The sequence below is a fragment of the Ovis aries genome, chromosome 4 (genome assembly GCF_016772045.2).
Source record: "Ovis aries strain OAR_USU_Benz2616 breed Rambouillet chromosome 4, ARS-UI_Ramb_v3.0, whole genome shotgun sequence".
Taxonomy (NCBI): domain Eukaryota; kingdom Metazoa; phylum Chordata; class Mammalia; order Artiodactyla; family Bovidae; genus Ovis; species Ovis aries.
In genome coordinates this window covers 48028004-48045928 of record NC_056057.1, presented here as the reverse complement: position 1 = coordinate 48045928, position 17925 = coordinate 48028004, and the positions used below count along the sequence as shown (strand labels likewise).

Genomic DNA, 17925 nt, shown 5'->3' with positions numbered 1-17925 from the left:
CTAGACTACAGGAGCTTAAAAAGGCATGGCAAATAAATGTAATGCATGATCTTTGATTGTATTCCAGATTGAGAAAAAGGTCCACTAAGAAGGACATTTTGGAGATTTGAATATGGCCTCTGTATGTTACTCATAATGATAACTAAATTTTCTTGCAGTGATCATGGAATTATGATTACGTCGGAGAGTATTTGTTCTTAGTAGATACTCAAGAGTAACAAAGTCTACAAAAAACTGAAATGATTTATCATAAACAACACACCCCCTCCACACACACAGGGAAAGCAAATGTGGGGAAATGTTCAAAATTGGTGAATATGGGTTAATACGGATGTTCACGATATTTTTCTCAACTTTTCGGTACTTTTGATATTTTTTAAAATAAAAAATCAAGAAAGTATTGTAAAAAGCTCTTTAAGTTCAAGCAGCGCTATTCAGGTTGGTTTAAGGATCTTTAAAATACAACTAGCTCCCCTGATGAGCTAAGAATACAGTTGACAGAGTAAATGATCAGGATAAGTATCTTTCAAAAACATTTTTTCCCCCAATCAAGTTGATTAGAGTCACCTAGGCCTAAATTTGAATCATTGTTGGGTAAACTTTTTAACCTCTTCAGGAGTCAATTTCCTCTTAGTAAGGAATAACTCCTCGGTGGCTTGGTTATAATTGTTATACACTTGGCATTTATTGAACTGGACTTTTAATTCCTGTGCAAAAGCGTAATCCTACTTAATCCTACTGTTTGCATCTTTTTCTTTACACTCAAGCAATCCTGCGGGGTAGGTAAAGATGAGAGACAAAATGACTTTTCCAAGGTCACACAGCTAGTGAAAGACCCAGGTTTCTCAGCTCTTGGTCCTGTGCCCTTTCCACACCCGCCGGAGAGGAGGAAGTGGCGCTCATGGGGATGCAAGGATGTAGAGGAGCAAAGGGGGAGAAGAGGCCGCGTGAGGAAAGGTGGTGTGAGACCCGCGGAGGCGCGGGCCAGGGAAGAGCGCATGGAGAGACGTGTGGCGCGACCGGCCGGGGTGGGTAGGGGAGAGGCTGTGGTTGCAGGGGGAGGGTCGCGCGGGCCGGGTGCCGGGGAAAGGCAGGAGGCCTGGGCCAGCCGCGGGGGCGCAGGAGGCGGAGGCCCGGGCGGCGGAGGCGTGGGAGGGAGTGGCGGTGGCCGTGTGTGTGGGGTCACTTCCGCGCAGGTGGGCCAGTCGCGTGGGTGCGGGGCGCGCGGGCGGCACCGGCGCGGGGGTCTCGACCCCACTGGGCGGGCGGGGGCGGGGGCGGGGGCGGGGGCGGGGCCGGCCGGGGGCGGGTTTCTCTGGGCCCCCCGCGGGAGCGGCGGCGGCGGCGGCGGCGGCGCAGGCGCGGTTCCCGCCTCCTCCCGGCCGGCGGAGCGAGTGGAGGCTGCAGCTCGGCTCGGCTCCCGCGTCGCTGCCGCCGCCGCCGCCGCCGCCGCCGCCGCCGCCGCCGCGAAGCCCCCCGCCCCTCCGGCGCCGCGTCGGGATGAGCTCCCGGAAAGGTGAGTGGCCCACAGCGTCCCCTCCTCTGCGCCACGTGGCCCCGCAGGCCGGCCTGCCCGACCGTTAATGTGTGTCTTCTTTCCTCAGTGCTGGCCATTCAGGCCCGAAAGCGGAGGCCGAAAAGGGAGAAACATCCGAAAAAGTGAGTCCACATAGGGCTGGTCCCCAGACGCCCGTCCCCGCCCTGTCGGGGGGCGCCCGCGGCCGAGCAGGGGAAAGTTGCCCGGATTCCTGGAGCCGGCGGGCGGGCGGGCTGATCCCCCGGGACGCCGGCGCTCGCCTCCTGCGCGCCCCGCGGGCGGCCCGGGGGGAGGGGCGGGAGGGCGGGGGAGGGGCGCCCGCGAGCCCGCGGCCGCCCGGCTGAGCATCCCCGGACCCCAGGCCTCTCCGGCCTCCTGCCGCCGCGGCCGTCAGGGGCGGACGGGCGAGGAGGCGTGGGGCGTGCGCACCCTCCCCTTTGCTCTCCTAGCTGGCCCCGGGGGTCGCGAGCCTTCCAGGAAGGGGCGCTGGCGTCCGGTGCCGCGTCCGGGCGTGAGGCTGCGGCATCGCTCCCACCTGGGCGCCGGGGCGCTAGAGGAAGAGGAGCCGTGTGTGTGTGTGTGTTGTGTGTGTGTGTGTGTGTGTGTGTGCGTACGTATGTATATGCATGTTGCCTCCTCTTCCTCGGCCCCCGCCTCTCGGCCTTTTTGCTGAAAACCCGAGCTGGTTGTCAAGTGGTTTGCCTCGGGCGTGTTCCTGGCGCGAATTCAGCTCCGAGACCTGTGCGTTTCGGCGCTTGGATTTTTTTTTTTTCCCCCGAAACTTTCTGCCCGGGCCGAGCGTGACTTCGCTGAGCCGCGGCTGCGCCCGGGTCTTGGGCTGCGCGGGGCGGGTGGGCGTGTGCGCAGGCGGTCCCCGGCGCGGCTGCCCAGCCCCTCATTGTGCCGGGAGGAGATGAATAGGGTGGTGATATTTCAAACGTGCCAGCCGCCAGCCACCTCCAGCTTGGCCGCGGACCGGAGTGGGAGCGGCCGGCGCCCGGGAAGCCTTTCCTGGAGAGCTGCTCCGACACCGCAGAGCGCCGCCGCGTCTCCTTTCCCTTTCCTCCCTCTAATTTTGAAGAATCTACTACCGTTCAGAATCTTTACTCCTCCTCCTAGATTTGTGGCTTCGCTCTTCCATTTGAGCAAGAAATACTCTATGGTTTATTTGGTATTATGGGGATAGTCCGTGATCATCTTTAAATAAAATCACGAAGCAGTTCTCGTTGGTTTGTTTTCTTTGGGGCACTAGCCTGCAGCGTCTTAGACTTTTCCCCTTCTCATTCACTTTGGTGTCTGCCTAGCGAATTTCATAACCATTGGTGGCGTCTATGAAAGCTGCGTAAGTCATTACTAATGTGATGTATCATGATATTTACTTGAACGTAAGTTCAGGATGTCACAAAATGTGGATACCTATATAATAAAGCCTTTCTTAAAAACAAGCACCCTGCACTCAAACAAGCCTACTACTAGAATGAGGGAAACATATTTATTAAGGGCTTAAATTGATGGCTAAAAATTGAATTCTTAATATTTTAAATCGCAGTGGATATTTGGTAGATTTAGGAACTTTAAAAATTAACGCTATCAATCTTATATTTGAGGTCTCCTTTGGTAAATGATGGAAATTTAGCCCATAAGTAGCCCATAAGAACTGTAGTGTTTTGGCTCTTGAGTTTTGGTCACGACTTTCAAATTTAAGCATTTCTTCCTACACAGCCCATTTTGTTCAGAAAAGTTAAAAGGAGTTGGAAAAAAGCATGCCCTTAGTTTTGGGGATGGCTGTTTGTGTGAGGCTGTGTAGATGGATCTATGTATATGTAGATCTGTTTGATTGAGGCAGTGTCATTTTTCACTTAATTCTTTGAATCATGGCAGTATTAAAGGAATCCTTAATATTGCTTTATTCATATATTCAACAAGTATTTGTATGCCATTCCTAGAATACATTGGTAGAGCTTTGAGCAAGAAAAGCAAAGTTTATGAAGCTGTGTCTCTTCCGGGGCTTCAGAACCAATGACAAAGACGATTCCGGATAATGCCGTGAAGATAGAAAGTGAAGATGGGGTGCATTAAGTACAGTGATAGATAACATTTGAAAACTGTGCCAGTCAATTTGCGGCTCTATTTTCATGTATCTATCCCTGGTGGTCATCCTGTGAGGCAGACACTGTAGGTATCACCACTTTACAGATGAAGCAGAGGCATAGCATGAGTAAGCAACATGTCCAGCTATTAAGTTCAGTCTGGGCAGACTGAGACCAGAGCTCACTCTCAGTTCTCTGAGGAGGTTGCATTTGAATAGAATTTAGAATAAAGAGAAGATGGGAGTATGGCAAAGGCCCTGGGGAGGAATGGGCTAGGAATGTTGGAGGAACCCAAAGGTCGGAGTGGCTAGAGTGCTCCTGGTGAGGATGGTGATTTGGGAGGAGTTGAAATGGGTAGGGCCTGGCCTTGTAGGCCCTGGAGAGGCACAGATAGGAGTGGTGGGATCTGATTCCTATTAAAAAGTATACTGGCTGTTAATGTGGAGGATGGATTATGAGTGGTGGGAAGAATTACACAGAGAGCTTGCCTTCCATAGTAATTGGGGAGAACTCTGGTGACTTGACTTGAAGTGATGTGGGGAGAGAAGTGATGGTGGAGGGACTTGAGGAGACTGGTAGCCTCAGAGGTTTTCCTCATTTTACAGACAGCTCTGATAGAGGGTAAGGTCACACAGTTAGCTTAGTTTGAACCAAAATTCGGGTCTCCAGATGCCCAGTGTTTTTGGCTTTTACTTAGTTTTCCAGAGCAGGAGAGGGAGTATAGATCTAATTTTAGTATAATGACTGGCACACTTGAATTTTATGACTATATAGGCCTGGCTTGATGCAATATGATCTACTTTTATCATTATCTGCTTGTATGTACAAGTGCCACTTCATTTTAATTCATTTCAGTTCTGTGAGTTTTTATGACTTGAACCACTTCCTGTAGGCTCCTTTTTTAGAATGCTAGTATTTGTAGTTGTGAGAAATGAGATTAAGATATTTCAACTGAGATTGTTAGCTTGTCACATTGTCACTGATGTTAGTTTGCTGATTATTAATTGTGCTGCTTTGTGAGTAACAAGCAGCAGGAAAGAGCTACAGTGTCATTCAAGCACAAATCAAACCTTAAGAATTGGCTAAAACACATGTCTTGCGATAGAGTTTATTTTGGGGGCCTGTACAACTGTATACAATTTTTTAATTTAAAGAGTAAAATAACTTTTTTCCTCATGTGCAACTTTTTCTTGAAACATAATTCATGTACCATAAAATTTTACTTTTAAAAAATTTAGTTTTTCAAGTATGTAATTTGCTTTTTTAAAAATACGTTTACAAAGTTGTGCAACTATTATCTAATTCCAGAACATTTATATCAGCTCAAAAAAGAAACCCTATAGTTGTTGCTTCCTGTTCTCCCTTGCCCACAGCAGTCACTAATTTGTTTTCTGTTTCTATAAGCTTAGCTATTCTGGATGTTTCATATAAATAGAATCATCAATATATGATCTTCTGTCTGCCTGCTTTCTCTTAGCATAATATTTCTAAGGTTATCTATGTTATAGCAAGTATTGGTATTTCATTCCTGTATATTGCTAAGTAACATTTTATTGTGTTGGTATACTGTGTTTTAGTTGAACATTTGTGTTTTTAACTTTTTTGGCTAAATTTTTTTAACACCTTTTTTTTAATTAAAACTTTTTATTTTGAAATAGTATGATTTGCAGGAAGTTGCAAAAACCGTACAGGATTCCCAGTGTTTGCTTTGTCCATCTTTCCCTAGTGGTAGTATATTCTATAACCTAGAACATTGTCAAAACCAGAAAATTGACTTGGACACAGTACTTAACTCAAGTAAGGTTTTGCTAGTTTTTACATGCATTGTGTATGTGTGCAGTTCTATCAAGTGTTATCACTGGTGAAATCATCACCATGATTAGAATGCAGAACTGTTTCATCATCACAATGTAACTTCTCTTGTACTTTTTAGTAATCATACTCTCTCTTTAGCCCTAACCCCCCATAGGCACTGATCTGTTCATCACTGTAATTTTGCTACTTTGAGAAAATTGTATAAATGAAATCATATAATATGCAACTTTAAAAATTACTATTTTTTAAGTTAATGTATGTATTTTGGCTGCACTGTGGGGCATATGGGATCTTAGTTTGCTAACCAGGGATTGAACCTGTGTCCTTGCATTGGAAGCATGGAGTCTTAATCACTGGACCACCAGGAAATCTGAGTATGTAACCTTTTGAGATTCACTTTTCTCAGACAGCACAGTGCCCTTCCATCTCGTCTTTGTTGCTGGTGTATTGGTAACTTCTTTCTGTTGCTTTTGCTGAGTAGCATTTCACAGTTTGTTTTCCCATTATTCATTCATCTGTTGAAGGACACATGGATAGTTTATAAATCTGCTAAACATTCCTGTAACAGGTTTTTAATGTAAACATGTTTTTTCCACTTATGTAGGGTACCCAAGAGTATGATTGCTGGAGGACTTAGTCTGCATTTTGACTTTCTAGCAAGTTAGCAACTTGGTCTCTTGGTGTCTGTTCCTCTCTCTCTCTGTTCTCTGCATATTTGTGATCTGTGTCTATGGTATTGGTGATGGGATTCTGTATCCTTTGGGCTCTTAACTTTCTATTGGCTGGTGGAGCTGGTTGGTTAGCTATATTTTTGGAGTATGGATGAGTTCTGACTGCCACAGAAAATGGTAGGCATGGGATTGGTGGCATTGGGTCAGTAAATCACAGGTGAGGCAATTTAGGAATGCTGTCATACAAGTTTATATCTTACTAGGTAAGCCTTAAGTGTACCCTGTAGTATAAACTCAAGCTCACAAGCCCATGATTTTGAAATTCCTCCTATGGAAGGAAATCGCTTATTTTTGACTTCTTCATTATACTGTTGTGTATTTAACAATTATTTTTATATACCAACAAAGCTGTTCAATACAACAAATATATGTGAAGCAGATACCTAGTGCTGCAGATACCTAGTGCTTGCCAGTGTATTGGATGCTAGAAAGAATAAGCTAAATCCCTATGCTGACTGGCAAGTAGGGGAGATTACCTGGGCAACAGACCATTGCAGAATGGTGTGATGAGTGCTGTAAGATTTAGGTACAGTGGTGCTTTGATTGTTATGGGACGTTGATTGTTAGGAAGAGACCTTGTTGGATTTTAACTTTATTGTTATTTTAATGAATAGGTTAATTTTAAATGATAAAAGTAATATGGTCATGGTAGAAAATTCAGGGAATTCCTTGGCGATCCTGTGATTAGGACTTGGAGCTTCCATGCAGGGGGCACAGGTTCGATCACTAGTCAGGAACTTGATCCTGCAAACTGTGTGGCGTGGCTAAAAAGGAAAAAAATAGTATAAAACAGTTTAAAGAAATAGACATCCATTGTAGTTCCGCCAATTATTTTGGTGTGTTATCTTTTTATATGTACATATTTTTGTCTTTAAAAATTGAATTATATGTGTATATGTATATTTGATGCATTATCCTTTTATCTGTGCATATTTTTCCCAGCTTTATTATTATTAAGATATCGTTGCCATATAATGTATGTAAGTTTAAGGTGTACAACATGATTTGGTGTGTGTATGTATTGTGAAATGGTTTGTTGTTGTTTAGTCGCTAGGTCCTATATCCGACTCTTGGTGACCCCATGGCCTGTAGCCTGCCAGACTCCTCTGTCCATGGGATTTCCCAGGCAAGAATACTGAAGCGGGTTGCCATTTCCTTCTCCAGGGGATCTTCCTGACCCAGAGATTGAACCCTTGTCTCCTTCACTCGCAGGCGGATTCTTTTCTGCTGAGCCACCAGGGAAACCTCTGTGAAATGATTACCACATTAAGATTAGTTAATACCTCCTCCATCCTCTCATATAATTACTTTTTTCTTTTGTGGTGATAACATTTAAGCTCTTTGCTCTTGACTCTCAAGTATATAATGCAGTACTGTTAATTATAGTTTGCTTATGCATATTTTTGTTTTCTCAAAACTGAGCTATAGCATATATACAGTCATGTGTGTATAGTAATGTAGTAAAGAGCTCTAATCTTTAGTGTGTAGCTCGATGATTTTTACGTTCATTTATGTCCTTGTTACCACCACTCAGATCAGAATGCAGACCCTTCCAATACTCTGTGTGTGCTCAGTCTTGCAATGGTGTCTGACTCTTTGTGACACCCTGTGTAGCCTGCCAGGCTTCCCTGTGCTTGGAATTTTCCAGGCAAGAATACAGAAGTGGGTTCCATTTCCTACTCCAGGGGATCTTCCGGATCCAGCAATCAAGCCCGCGATATGGTTCCTCAAACCTCTCCCCAGTTCATACCTTGCTGCCCAGAGGTAACCACTTGGCTGGTATGTGTCATTATTGGTTAGTTTTGCCTGTTCTTGAACTTCTTATAAGTGGAATCCTATGGTGTATACTTTAGGTTCTAGCTTCTTTCATGCAACATTGTATCTGTGAGATCTGTTTGTATTGTTGCAAGTACTAGTTGTACCCTTAGTCTGTTGTTACTGCTTTCTGATATTCCGTTGAATGAATATACTACCACAATTTTTTTCCTTCAATTTTTAGTCATTATAAATAAAGCAGCTACAAGTATTCTTGTACATGTCCTTTTGTGGGCATTTGCAGTTGTTTCTCTTGGGGATATATTCTAGCAGTGGGATTGCTGGGTTATAGAAGAGGTATATGCTCAATAGTACTTGCAAAGATATTTTTCCCAACTTCATGAAATAGTTCTGATTGAACTGCATTACATTCCCACCCACAATGTATGGCGTTTCAGTTGTTCCATGTCTTTGTAATATTTGATCGTGTCCTTCTTTTTAATTTTAGCCATTCTGGGTGTGTACTGATGTCTCATTGAGGTTTTAACTTGCATTTGCCTGAGTGATGCTTTTGAACATCTTTTTGTATGTTTATTGGTCATTTGAATTTTCTGTTTTGTGAAGTGCTTGTTTTGTCTTTTGCCCATTTTAAAAAAATGGAATGCAAGCCTTATTTCTTACAGAAAATTATGAATTTTGTTGAGATCTAATTTACATACCATATAGTTCATCTGCTTAAAGTGTACAGTTCAGTAGTTTTTAGTAGATTTACACAGAGTTGTATTAAACTGGATCTTGATGAGCCAATAAAAATTTGCCAAGTAAATAGGAGGGGGCAGGGTGAGGGTCTTCCAAGCAGAAGCTTTGTTACAGTTGATGTTAACATGTGGGGGTATAAGTGGCATGCTTGAATTCCTGAAATATCGAGCAGGGAGGTAAGACTGGGGTGCAGATGTGGTGAGTGCTGAGTGGGGTTCATTGCTGAGGATGCAGATTGAGATGTTCTAGAAAGATTACTCTAGCTGCTGTGTGGAGAATGGCTTAGAGGCAAGAGAGCCATTAGGGGGCCATTGCAGGAGGCTTCAGGAGACTGGTAGGTATTAAGGGAGTAGAATTCATTGGATTTAATGTTTAATGTCAGAGGAGCGTGAGAGGAGACTGGAATGAACCCCAGGTTTCTGAATTAGCTAGATTTGTGGATGGTGTTGCCATTCCTCAAGACAGAGAATGTGCAGCAGCTTTGGAAAAAGCTAATGATGGCTTTTGTTAGGCAGTTAGAGGTGTCTGGTTCACTTCCAGTTAGAGGTATTGCTCAGTGTTGACTGCTAGAACACTGGGAGAGCTCCAGTTAGAAGTGGTAACTGGAGTTGTTGGTGGCAGCTGGCTGAAGGTGTTGAACGTGTAGAAAAGAAAGCCATAGGTAGGATAAAGGAGGAGGCAGAGGGATAGGAGAGCCAGGAGAAAGCTGATTCAGTTACCAAGGACATTTCAAGAAGGGAATGGTCAGCAGAGCACAATCTGCGAGGGGAAAAAAAAATCAAGTGAGATGAACCTTAGTGTTGGCCTTTTGACTTTGGCAAGTAGGAAATTGTTAGAGCCCACAGCTGGAGCAGTCTCAGCACAGTGTGTTTGGACACAGAGACCTGTAGCCCCATGAGTGAATGAGATGACAGGGTAATCTTTTTTTTTTTCTTTAAGATTACTAGTTAAATAAGCTTTCTTTATGTCAAGGAGAAAAGGTAAAGAGAAAGTGGTTCTTGAGAAGTGTTTTTTTCCCCCTGCCAAATGTAAGCAAATGACTACGAGGCATTTGGAGCAGAAGCCTTGACAGGAGGGGATGGGATTAGAGCACAGGTCTGTTTTGTACAGAAGGAGGCTATCTTCTTCTGAGAAGAGAAAGGCTATAGGCTGCATGTCTTAAAAGCATGCTCCTTAAAAAAAAAATAAATAAAAGCATGCTCCTAGACTTTGTTGGTAGAGAAGGCAGTGGCACCCCACTCCAGTGCTCTTGCCTGGAAAATCCCATGGACGGAGGAGCGTGGAAGGCTGGAGTCCATGGGGTTGCTGGGAGTCGGACTCGACTGAGCAACTTCACTTTGACTTTTCACTTTCATGCATTGGAGAAGGAAATGGCAACCCACTCCAGTATTCTTGCTTGGAGACTCTCAGGGACGGCAGAGCCTGGTGGGCTGCCATCTGGGTCGCACAGAGTCGGACACGACTAATGCGACTTAGCAGCAGCAGCAGACTTTGTTGGAATCTTACATGGTACATGATATGGGCACCATGCCATATTTTCTTTGGAAAATCCAAATAGAGAAGACCTCTGGCCCTAAGGTTGTGTACTCATGGTAAATGTTCAGTGAAGTTTGGCTGCAGTTATTAGGATTTAGCTGTTGCTGTCTTTTGTTTTTTCAAAGTGATTTGTCTCGTCATCCCAACTCTTTTGCGTCTCTCCATATATGAGTATTGAGGTGTTGACTTCTCTGTTCCTGCTTTAGTTCCCTATTGTTTTAATTACTGTAGTTCTGAGTACATTTTAGGCTTTTGTAGGGCAAGGGCTCTCCTACATATCCCATATGCACTTTGTCATTCTTGGTTTCAAAATTTTTTTGGCTGTTCTTGCATATTATTAAGATTATATTTCTAAGTTCTTCCTCCAGTTTATTTTTGCTGTTTAGTTTAAAATAATACTGAGTTACTGAGTTCACTGCCAGGGCCTGGGTTCCATCCCTGGTTGGGGAACTAAGATCCCTCATGGCAGAGCCAAAAAGAAGAAAAAGAAGACAAAAATGACTCACGTTGTCACCATCTAGCAAATACTCACAAATGAAAAATTGTTAATATTTTGGTATTTTTCTTTCAATCCTTGTTTCTTTTGTGTGTTATTTAATTATCTCATACATGATTTTGTATCCTGTCATTATTTGCTATTTTGTCATTAACATTTTTAATATTCTTAATATTTTCTCATAATCAATTATTAATGACAGTGCTTAACTGCTTAATTTGTTTGAATATTTGTTGCTAGAAAGTGTTTACTGTCAGGCATTATAATATTTCAGTGAACATCTTTGCATTTCAGATTTTCTTAGATTATATGTAATCTTAGAAATGGAAATATTAACTCAAAGATAGTGAACCTTTTTAAGACTCTCAATTTTGGAACATTCTTGAGAGCCACCAGGGCTAGAACTAGCTAATTATAGGATGTGAAGAGGAAAGCAATAAAAGAACAATGACAAAACTTGACTGAAAATGTTATACCTAATGAGGATTAAGAAAGCTGGAGATGGGCAAGATTTTGTTTTCGGCACACTGTATTTGAAGTGACATCTATCCAAAGGGAGGTACATTATGGGGAGCTGGTATACTGGTGGGAGGCTGGGACTTAGAATATACCTTTGAGGACAGTTGGGACAAGATCAGCTTACTGAAGAGAAGGGGGTAGAGAGAAGAGGGCTCGAGCCTGAAACTTGGAAAATGCCATTGGACAAAATAAGACAAAGGAAGCTAAAGATCAGTTTAAAGAGGATAAATAAATGGGAGAAGGAAGTTTAAGGAAACTGAGATTTGAGAAGAGTTCATTACATTTGTTAATTTAGTTCATCATTGATAGCCTTTATATTTCAGAGGTGAGTATTTCTTTCCTTCCTCCCACCTCCATCTCTCCCTCCTTCTCTTCCTTTCTTACATTGTCTCATCATCTGGTCCAGGTAGATAAAGTATTTCTTGTGTTGATGACTAAGGATTAAGACATTTTTTTTATTGCTCTGTGTTTGTATCAAAGGTCTAATAGGCCCCTAGATTTTTATCACCAAATGTTATATGCTTTTTTTTTTTTTCAAGTCATTACCTGGAGTTGGCAGGTTTTTAAGCTTGTACCCTGCCTTGATTCCAGGAGCACTGTCAGCTAAGGATAAAGGTAGCACAGCCTAATCTAAACTCCTGGTTTGTGTGGATAGCTATTAGCCATTTTTTTTTTCTTTCTTTCGTTTGTTTTGGTGTGGGTGCTCTATTTTGTTGTGTATGTCTCCAAGGGAACATTTCAGATTATTTGTATTACAAAATTCTTCATGTACCTGACTATAAGTCAGCTTTGGTTATATCTCCCCTAATTCCCCAACGAGAAATTTAAAATTTTATACAGTTTGGAATTTAAAATTTTATAGATATAGATGGAATAGTTAAATGTTCACTTATGATATTTAATCTCTAAATTACAAATACATTTAAATTCACACATTATATTGGGTTGGCCAAAAAGTTCATTTGGATTTTTCTGAAACATCTTCCTCGATACATTAATTTAGAAGTACCTCATGTTTCATGAAGCAGTTTTATTCAGACGTTTCACATTTGTAGCATCAGTGACTTGTCATTAGAAATGCTTTTTTTACTCACCACGAAAAAATGGAAATACGTGTAGTGATGGCTGTGTTAATTAACTTGATTGTGGTAATTGTTTCACAAAGATATGTATGTCGAATTATGTTGTACACTTTGAATATATACAATTTTGTCAGTTATGTACCTCAGTAAAGCTGAAAAAAGTTATCAAAATCGTGAAACTGCAGAAGCTGAGTACTTGGTTATGGAGATTCGCTACTGTCTTTATTTTTCAAATAAATTTTAAAAAAAATGTTGAAAAGTGCTTTTTGAATCAGTTTTTTCCAGAACACTATACATATTTTTAAAAACTTTTCCCCCAGTTTTATTGAGAAATAATTGACATAAATTTTTGTGTAACTCTAAGGTGTACAGCACAACAGTTTGATATACATAACTGAGTAAATGATTACCACAGTAGATTTAGTTAACTTCCATCATGTCATATAGATAAAGAGAAAAAAAAAATTTCTCTTTGTGATGAGAGCTCTTAGGATCGCTCTTCACAACTTTGCTATATGCCATATAGTCATGTGTGCACATGATTAACTACAGTCATCATGTTGTACATTACTTCTCTGTACTTATTTATCTTATAACTGGAAGTTTGTACCTTTGACATCTTCCAGTTCACCCTCTCCCCATCCCTTGCCTTGCAAATCTGATTTCTTTAAAAAATTTATTTCCTAGAACAATTAAAATTTATAGAAAAGCTGTGAAAGGTAGTGCAGAGAGAGCACATGGTATTTATGTCAGTCCAAACTGAGATGTATCATCGTTGAATCCATAGATGATACTGTCACTGGATATTTTATCCAAGTATAATGAACTTTTTGTGAAACTCTGAGGCCTTCTTGTTTTTCCTTCATTTATTGTTTGGAATTGCATTTGTTACCATTTAACGATTGACTTACTTTTCCAAAAAATTCTTAAAAAGATTTGTGTATAGCAAAGTCATGTCTGACTCTTTGTGACCTCAGCACACCAGGCTTCCCTGTGCCTCCCTATCTCCCAGAGTTTGCTCAAACTCATGTCCATTGAGTTGGTGTTGCCCTCCAACCATTTCATCCTCAGTTACTCCTTTCTTCTGATGCCCTCAATCTTTCCCAGCATCAAAGTCTTTTCCAGTGAGTTGGCTCTTTGCATCAGGAGGCCAGAGTATTGGAGCTTCAGCTTCACCATCAGTCCTTCCAATGAATATTCAGGGTTAAATTTCCTTTAGGTTTGCCTGGCTTGTTCTCTTTGCTGTCCAAGGGACTCTTGGTAGTCTTCTCCAGCACCACAGTTCAAAAGCATCAGTTTTTCGGCACTCAGTCTTGTTTACAGTCCAGTTCTCACATCTGTACATGACTACTGGAAAAACCACAGCTTTGATTATACGGACCTTTGTCAGCAAAGTGATATCTCTGCTTTTTAATATGCTGTCTAGGTTTGTCATAGCGTTTCTTCCACTGAGCAAGCCTGTTCTAATTTCATGGCTGCAGTCACTGCAGTGATTTTGGAGCCCAAGAAAATAAAGTCTGTCACTGTTGCCATTTTTTCCCCCATCTATTTGCCATGGACCAGATGTCATGATCTTAGTTTTTTGAGTGTTGAGTTTTAAGCCAACTTTTCCAGTCTCCTCTTTCACCCTCATAAGAGGCTCTTTAGTTCCTCCTCACTCCTCACTTTCTGCCATTAGAGTGGTACTATCTGCATATCTGAGTTTGTTGATATTTCTCCCAGCAATCTTGATTCTAGCTTGTGCTTCATCCAGCCTGACATTTTGCATGATGTACTCTACATAGAAATTAAATAAGCAGGGTGACTGTATACTGCCTTGACCTACTCCTTTCTCAATTTTGAATCAGTTCCATGTCTGTTTCTGTTCATTCTTGACCTGCATAGAGTTTTCTCAGGAGGCAGGTAAGATGGTCTGGTATTCCCATCTCTTTAAGAATTTCCCACAGTTTGTAGTGATTCACATAGTTGAAGGCTTTAGCGTAGTCAATGAAGCAGAAGTAGATATTTTTCTGGAATTCCCTTGCTTTTTCTGTGATCCAACGGGTGTTGGCAATTTGATCTCTGGTTCCTCTGCCTTTCCAAATCCAGCTCATACATCTAGGAGTTCTCAGTTCATGTACTGCTGAAGCCTGGCTTGAAGGATTTTTCTAATTCCAAAAATATGTTGGGATTATTTGCCTGTTTTTAAATTGATTTTATTGGGTTGATGTCTCTAAGCCTCCCAAATTAGTATTGATTAAAGTGACTTCAGACAGTTCCCCATCAGTCATCAGTAAAGAGTGTTTTGACCCTTCCCTCTCTTCTTGGTCTGACCAAGACTCATCTGAGTCAGGCTTCTCTGGGAATGATCATTATGTCACCCTCTGCCACCAAACCTAGCATTCCTATAATCCTGATTGTTCATTTCCTCTGGAAGATTCTTTTTTTTTTTTTTTTGCCTTATTATGTTAAAAATAAGATACTTGAGAGCAGTGTATCTCTTTAAAGACTTTATAAGGACTAGAATCTAAGGCAACTACCTCTTTTTTTGAGGGATAATTTTTGTGAAAAGACCATGGTTTATACTTGGGCTTATATGATACTTTATGCTGAGTCCTTAGCCTTACTGGATAAATCCTACAAAATGTAGTTTTGTCCCTGATACTTGAATTCAGTTCAAAATTAATTGGCCTATCAATTCCAGAGTGTGTGTTTTCCAGCTATTTTTTGGATATATTCTTAATGTAAATATTTTTAAGCTTTATAATTCTCAAGTTAGGATCTTAGAATGTGGATTCTAAAAGGATAGGGACAAGAGGGACCATCTGTATGAGATTGTTGATTGCTGTAAACTTGGCTGTGTGTCCCTCAAGAGCACAGTGTGAGTGTCGTGTCCCCTGTAGGACCTCAGTGTAGCAGAGGTGCCCCTCAACAGTTGTGTGCACCAGGCAGGGTGGGGAAGGGAGGAAAGACAGATTCCAACCCAGGAAGCGGAAGTGTGAGATCCAGGAGGGATGAGAAGGACAGTGCACTAAGAAGTGGCGCCTGCCTCTTGGGCCGCCTGTGCCCAGGGCTTCCTTTGGTCACCAGGTGCTGCTGTTGCTTCTGGCGCAAGGGACGGAGCTTGCTGCCGCTGTTTCTGCTGTCAATCGGCTGTTCCCGCCAGTTACACAGGGAGTCTGCAGTTATTTTTATGTCTAGAATATTCCAGTGAAAGTTTTTTTTTTTTCCGGGAGATGGGTTACATGATGTGTTTTATCCTAAAATAGGATGCACAGTAAGTCTCCTACATATGAACGTTCAAGCTGTGAACTTTCAAAGATGCGAACGTGTGTGCCATCAGTGTCAGATGTGAGTGAAACTGCAGCTTGCTGTCGGTCTTCTTTGCTGACGGTCCTTCAGCTCTACCATCTCCCACCTCCTCTCCTCCAGTCAGTAACTCTTCTTGCCTGTTCACTTGATGCCAGCCAGCCCCTGTATGCCAGCTGTTGTACTGTACTACTATACTCTCCAAGATTAAAAATTTTTTTGTTGTTCATTTATTTTTTATGTATTAATATTATTTGTGTGAGAATGTTATAAACCTCTTACAGTTGAGTACTTATGTAGCCAATTGGGTTGGTTGCGTACCAAGGCTAACTTTGGACTTAACATGCTCTTGGAATGAAACTTATGTATGTATGTAGGTGACTTTCCCTACATAGTGTTATTTGTATCACTGATGTAAAATTGACTGTGTTCTTTTCACAGCTGAAATGTACTGCTTTAGGTTGTGGATCTGAGAATGCAGCAAAATAGCCAGGACTTTAGAGAGCACCTGGACAAGTGTTTTTCAGTCTCTGTAGTAGGAGAACGTTTTTTTGGGCAGAGAGCCATGCCTTGCAGCTTGTGGGATCTTAGTTTCCTGACCAGGGATTTAATCGATGTTTTTGAGAGTGGAAGTGCAAAACTCTAACCCTGGACCACGAAGGAATTCCTGCAGAATGCTTTTAAAATAAATTTTTTACCTAGAACGCTATTATATATAAAGTGGAAAAACACTGTCTCTTGGTCTCTCCCTCATATACTATAGTGCTTCTTCAAGGCAGCTTCTTGAGAAAGAGCTTAAAATTCTTCAGTGCTTTATTTCTTCTTTTGTCCTTCAGTGCAGAAGTTCCAGTGAAGGAGTAGTGAGGGGGACTGAAGAAGCAGGTACTCAGTTAAGGTCGCCTGTCTTTAGTTTCTGAGCCAGTTTAGTGCTAGTTAGGCTGCTAGAGTCCGATTCATTGGCTTTCAACATTACCATATCGTCTGCAGAAAGCAAATCTTTCTGGGACGAACACAGAAGGTAAAGTTTTTAGCCCCTAGAGATTGTTGCAAGAACCTTATTTTTATTTTTCTAAATATATATTTGTTATTTATTTAATTAACTTGGTTGCACTGGGTCTCAGTCATAGCGCGCAGGGTCTTTCAGTTGCAGCATTTGGTGTGCTAGACCTTTAGTTGCATGTGGGAGCTAATTCCCTGACCAGGGATCAAACCCAGACACCTTGCCTGGGGAGTGCACAGTCTTAGCCACTGGGCCACCAGAGAAGTCCCCAGAAATCTATTCTTTTCCGGTTCTAGATGCTGAAAGTTGAGATCGAGGTCTCAGCATGCCCGAGCTCCTTCTGAAGTCTCTAGCTGAGGGTCCTTCCTTGCCTCTTCCAGCTTTCGTGGCATTCCTTGGCTTGGGGCTGTATCACCTAACCTTTGCCTCCTTCATCACATGATGTTCTTCCTATGTGTCTGTGTCCAACTTTCTTTTTTTAAAAGTTAATTTATTTGTTTTAGTTGGAGGCTAATTACTTTACAATATTGTAGTAGTTTTTGCCATACATCGACATGAATCAGCCATGGGCGCACATGTATTCTCCATCCAGAACCCCCCCTCCCAGCTCCCTCCCCATCCCAGTGCACCAGCCCTGAACACTCTGTCTCATGCATCGAACCTGGTCCGACGACCTGCTTCACGTATGATAATACACACGTTTCAACGCTGCCCTATCAAATCATCCCACCCTCGCCTTCTCCCAGAGTCCAAAAGACTGTTCTTTACGTCTGTGTCTCTTTTGCTGTCTCACACATAGGGTCATTGTTACCATCTTTCTAAATTCTATATATATGCGTTAGTATACTGTATTGGTTTTTTTCTTTCTGGCTTACTTCACTCTGTATAATTGGCTCCAGTTTCATCCACCTCATGAGAACTGATTCAAATGTATTCTATTTAATGGCTGAGTAATACTCCATTGTGTATATGTACCACAGCTTTCTTATCCATTCGTCTGCTGATGGACATCTAGGTTGTTTCCATGTCCTGGCTATTATAAACAGTGCTGCGATGAACATTGGGGTACACGTGTTTCTTTCAGTCCTGGTTTCCTCAGTGTGTATGCCCAGCAGTGGGATTTCTGGGTCATATGGCAGTTCTAGTTCCAGTTTTTTAAGGAATCTCCACACTGAAGAACCTTATTTTTAAATTCCTCCCTTTACTGTCAGAAAAAGAAAGGTGAAAATACAGTTTTTTTCCTTTGAATGGAAACTGCGCTTAGCATGTGACATGGACATGAACTGTTTTATCAATTGGATATATGGTAGGAGTGGG

General features: G+C 42.1%; 1 protein-coding gene across 11 annotated transcripts in view; it reads left to right on the top strand.

Moving 5' to 3' along the window:
* The first annotated feature begins 880 nt into the window (after nucleotides 1-880).
* The window catches only part of SRPK2 (SRSF protein kinase 2), a 244493-nt gene continuing 227448 nt past the window's right edge, over nucleotides 881-17925 (top strand). For 7 of the 11 annotated variants that reach the window (XM_042249189.1, XM_012176669.4, XM_012176668.4 and 4 more), the window contains exons 1-2: nucleotides 881-1028; nucleotides 1605-1659. In XM_042249189.1, the coding sequence (XP_042105123.1) occupies nucleotides 902-1028; nucleotides 1605-1659 (182 nt within the window). In that variant the 5' untranslated portion in view covers nucleotides 881-901. Of the gene's footprint in view, nucleotides 1029-1357; nucleotides 1517-1604; nucleotides 1660-17925 lie in introns of those variants that run through there. The other 4 variants (XM_060414672.1, XM_027968583.3, XM_027968581.3 and 1 more) reach the window with 1 other exon arrangement.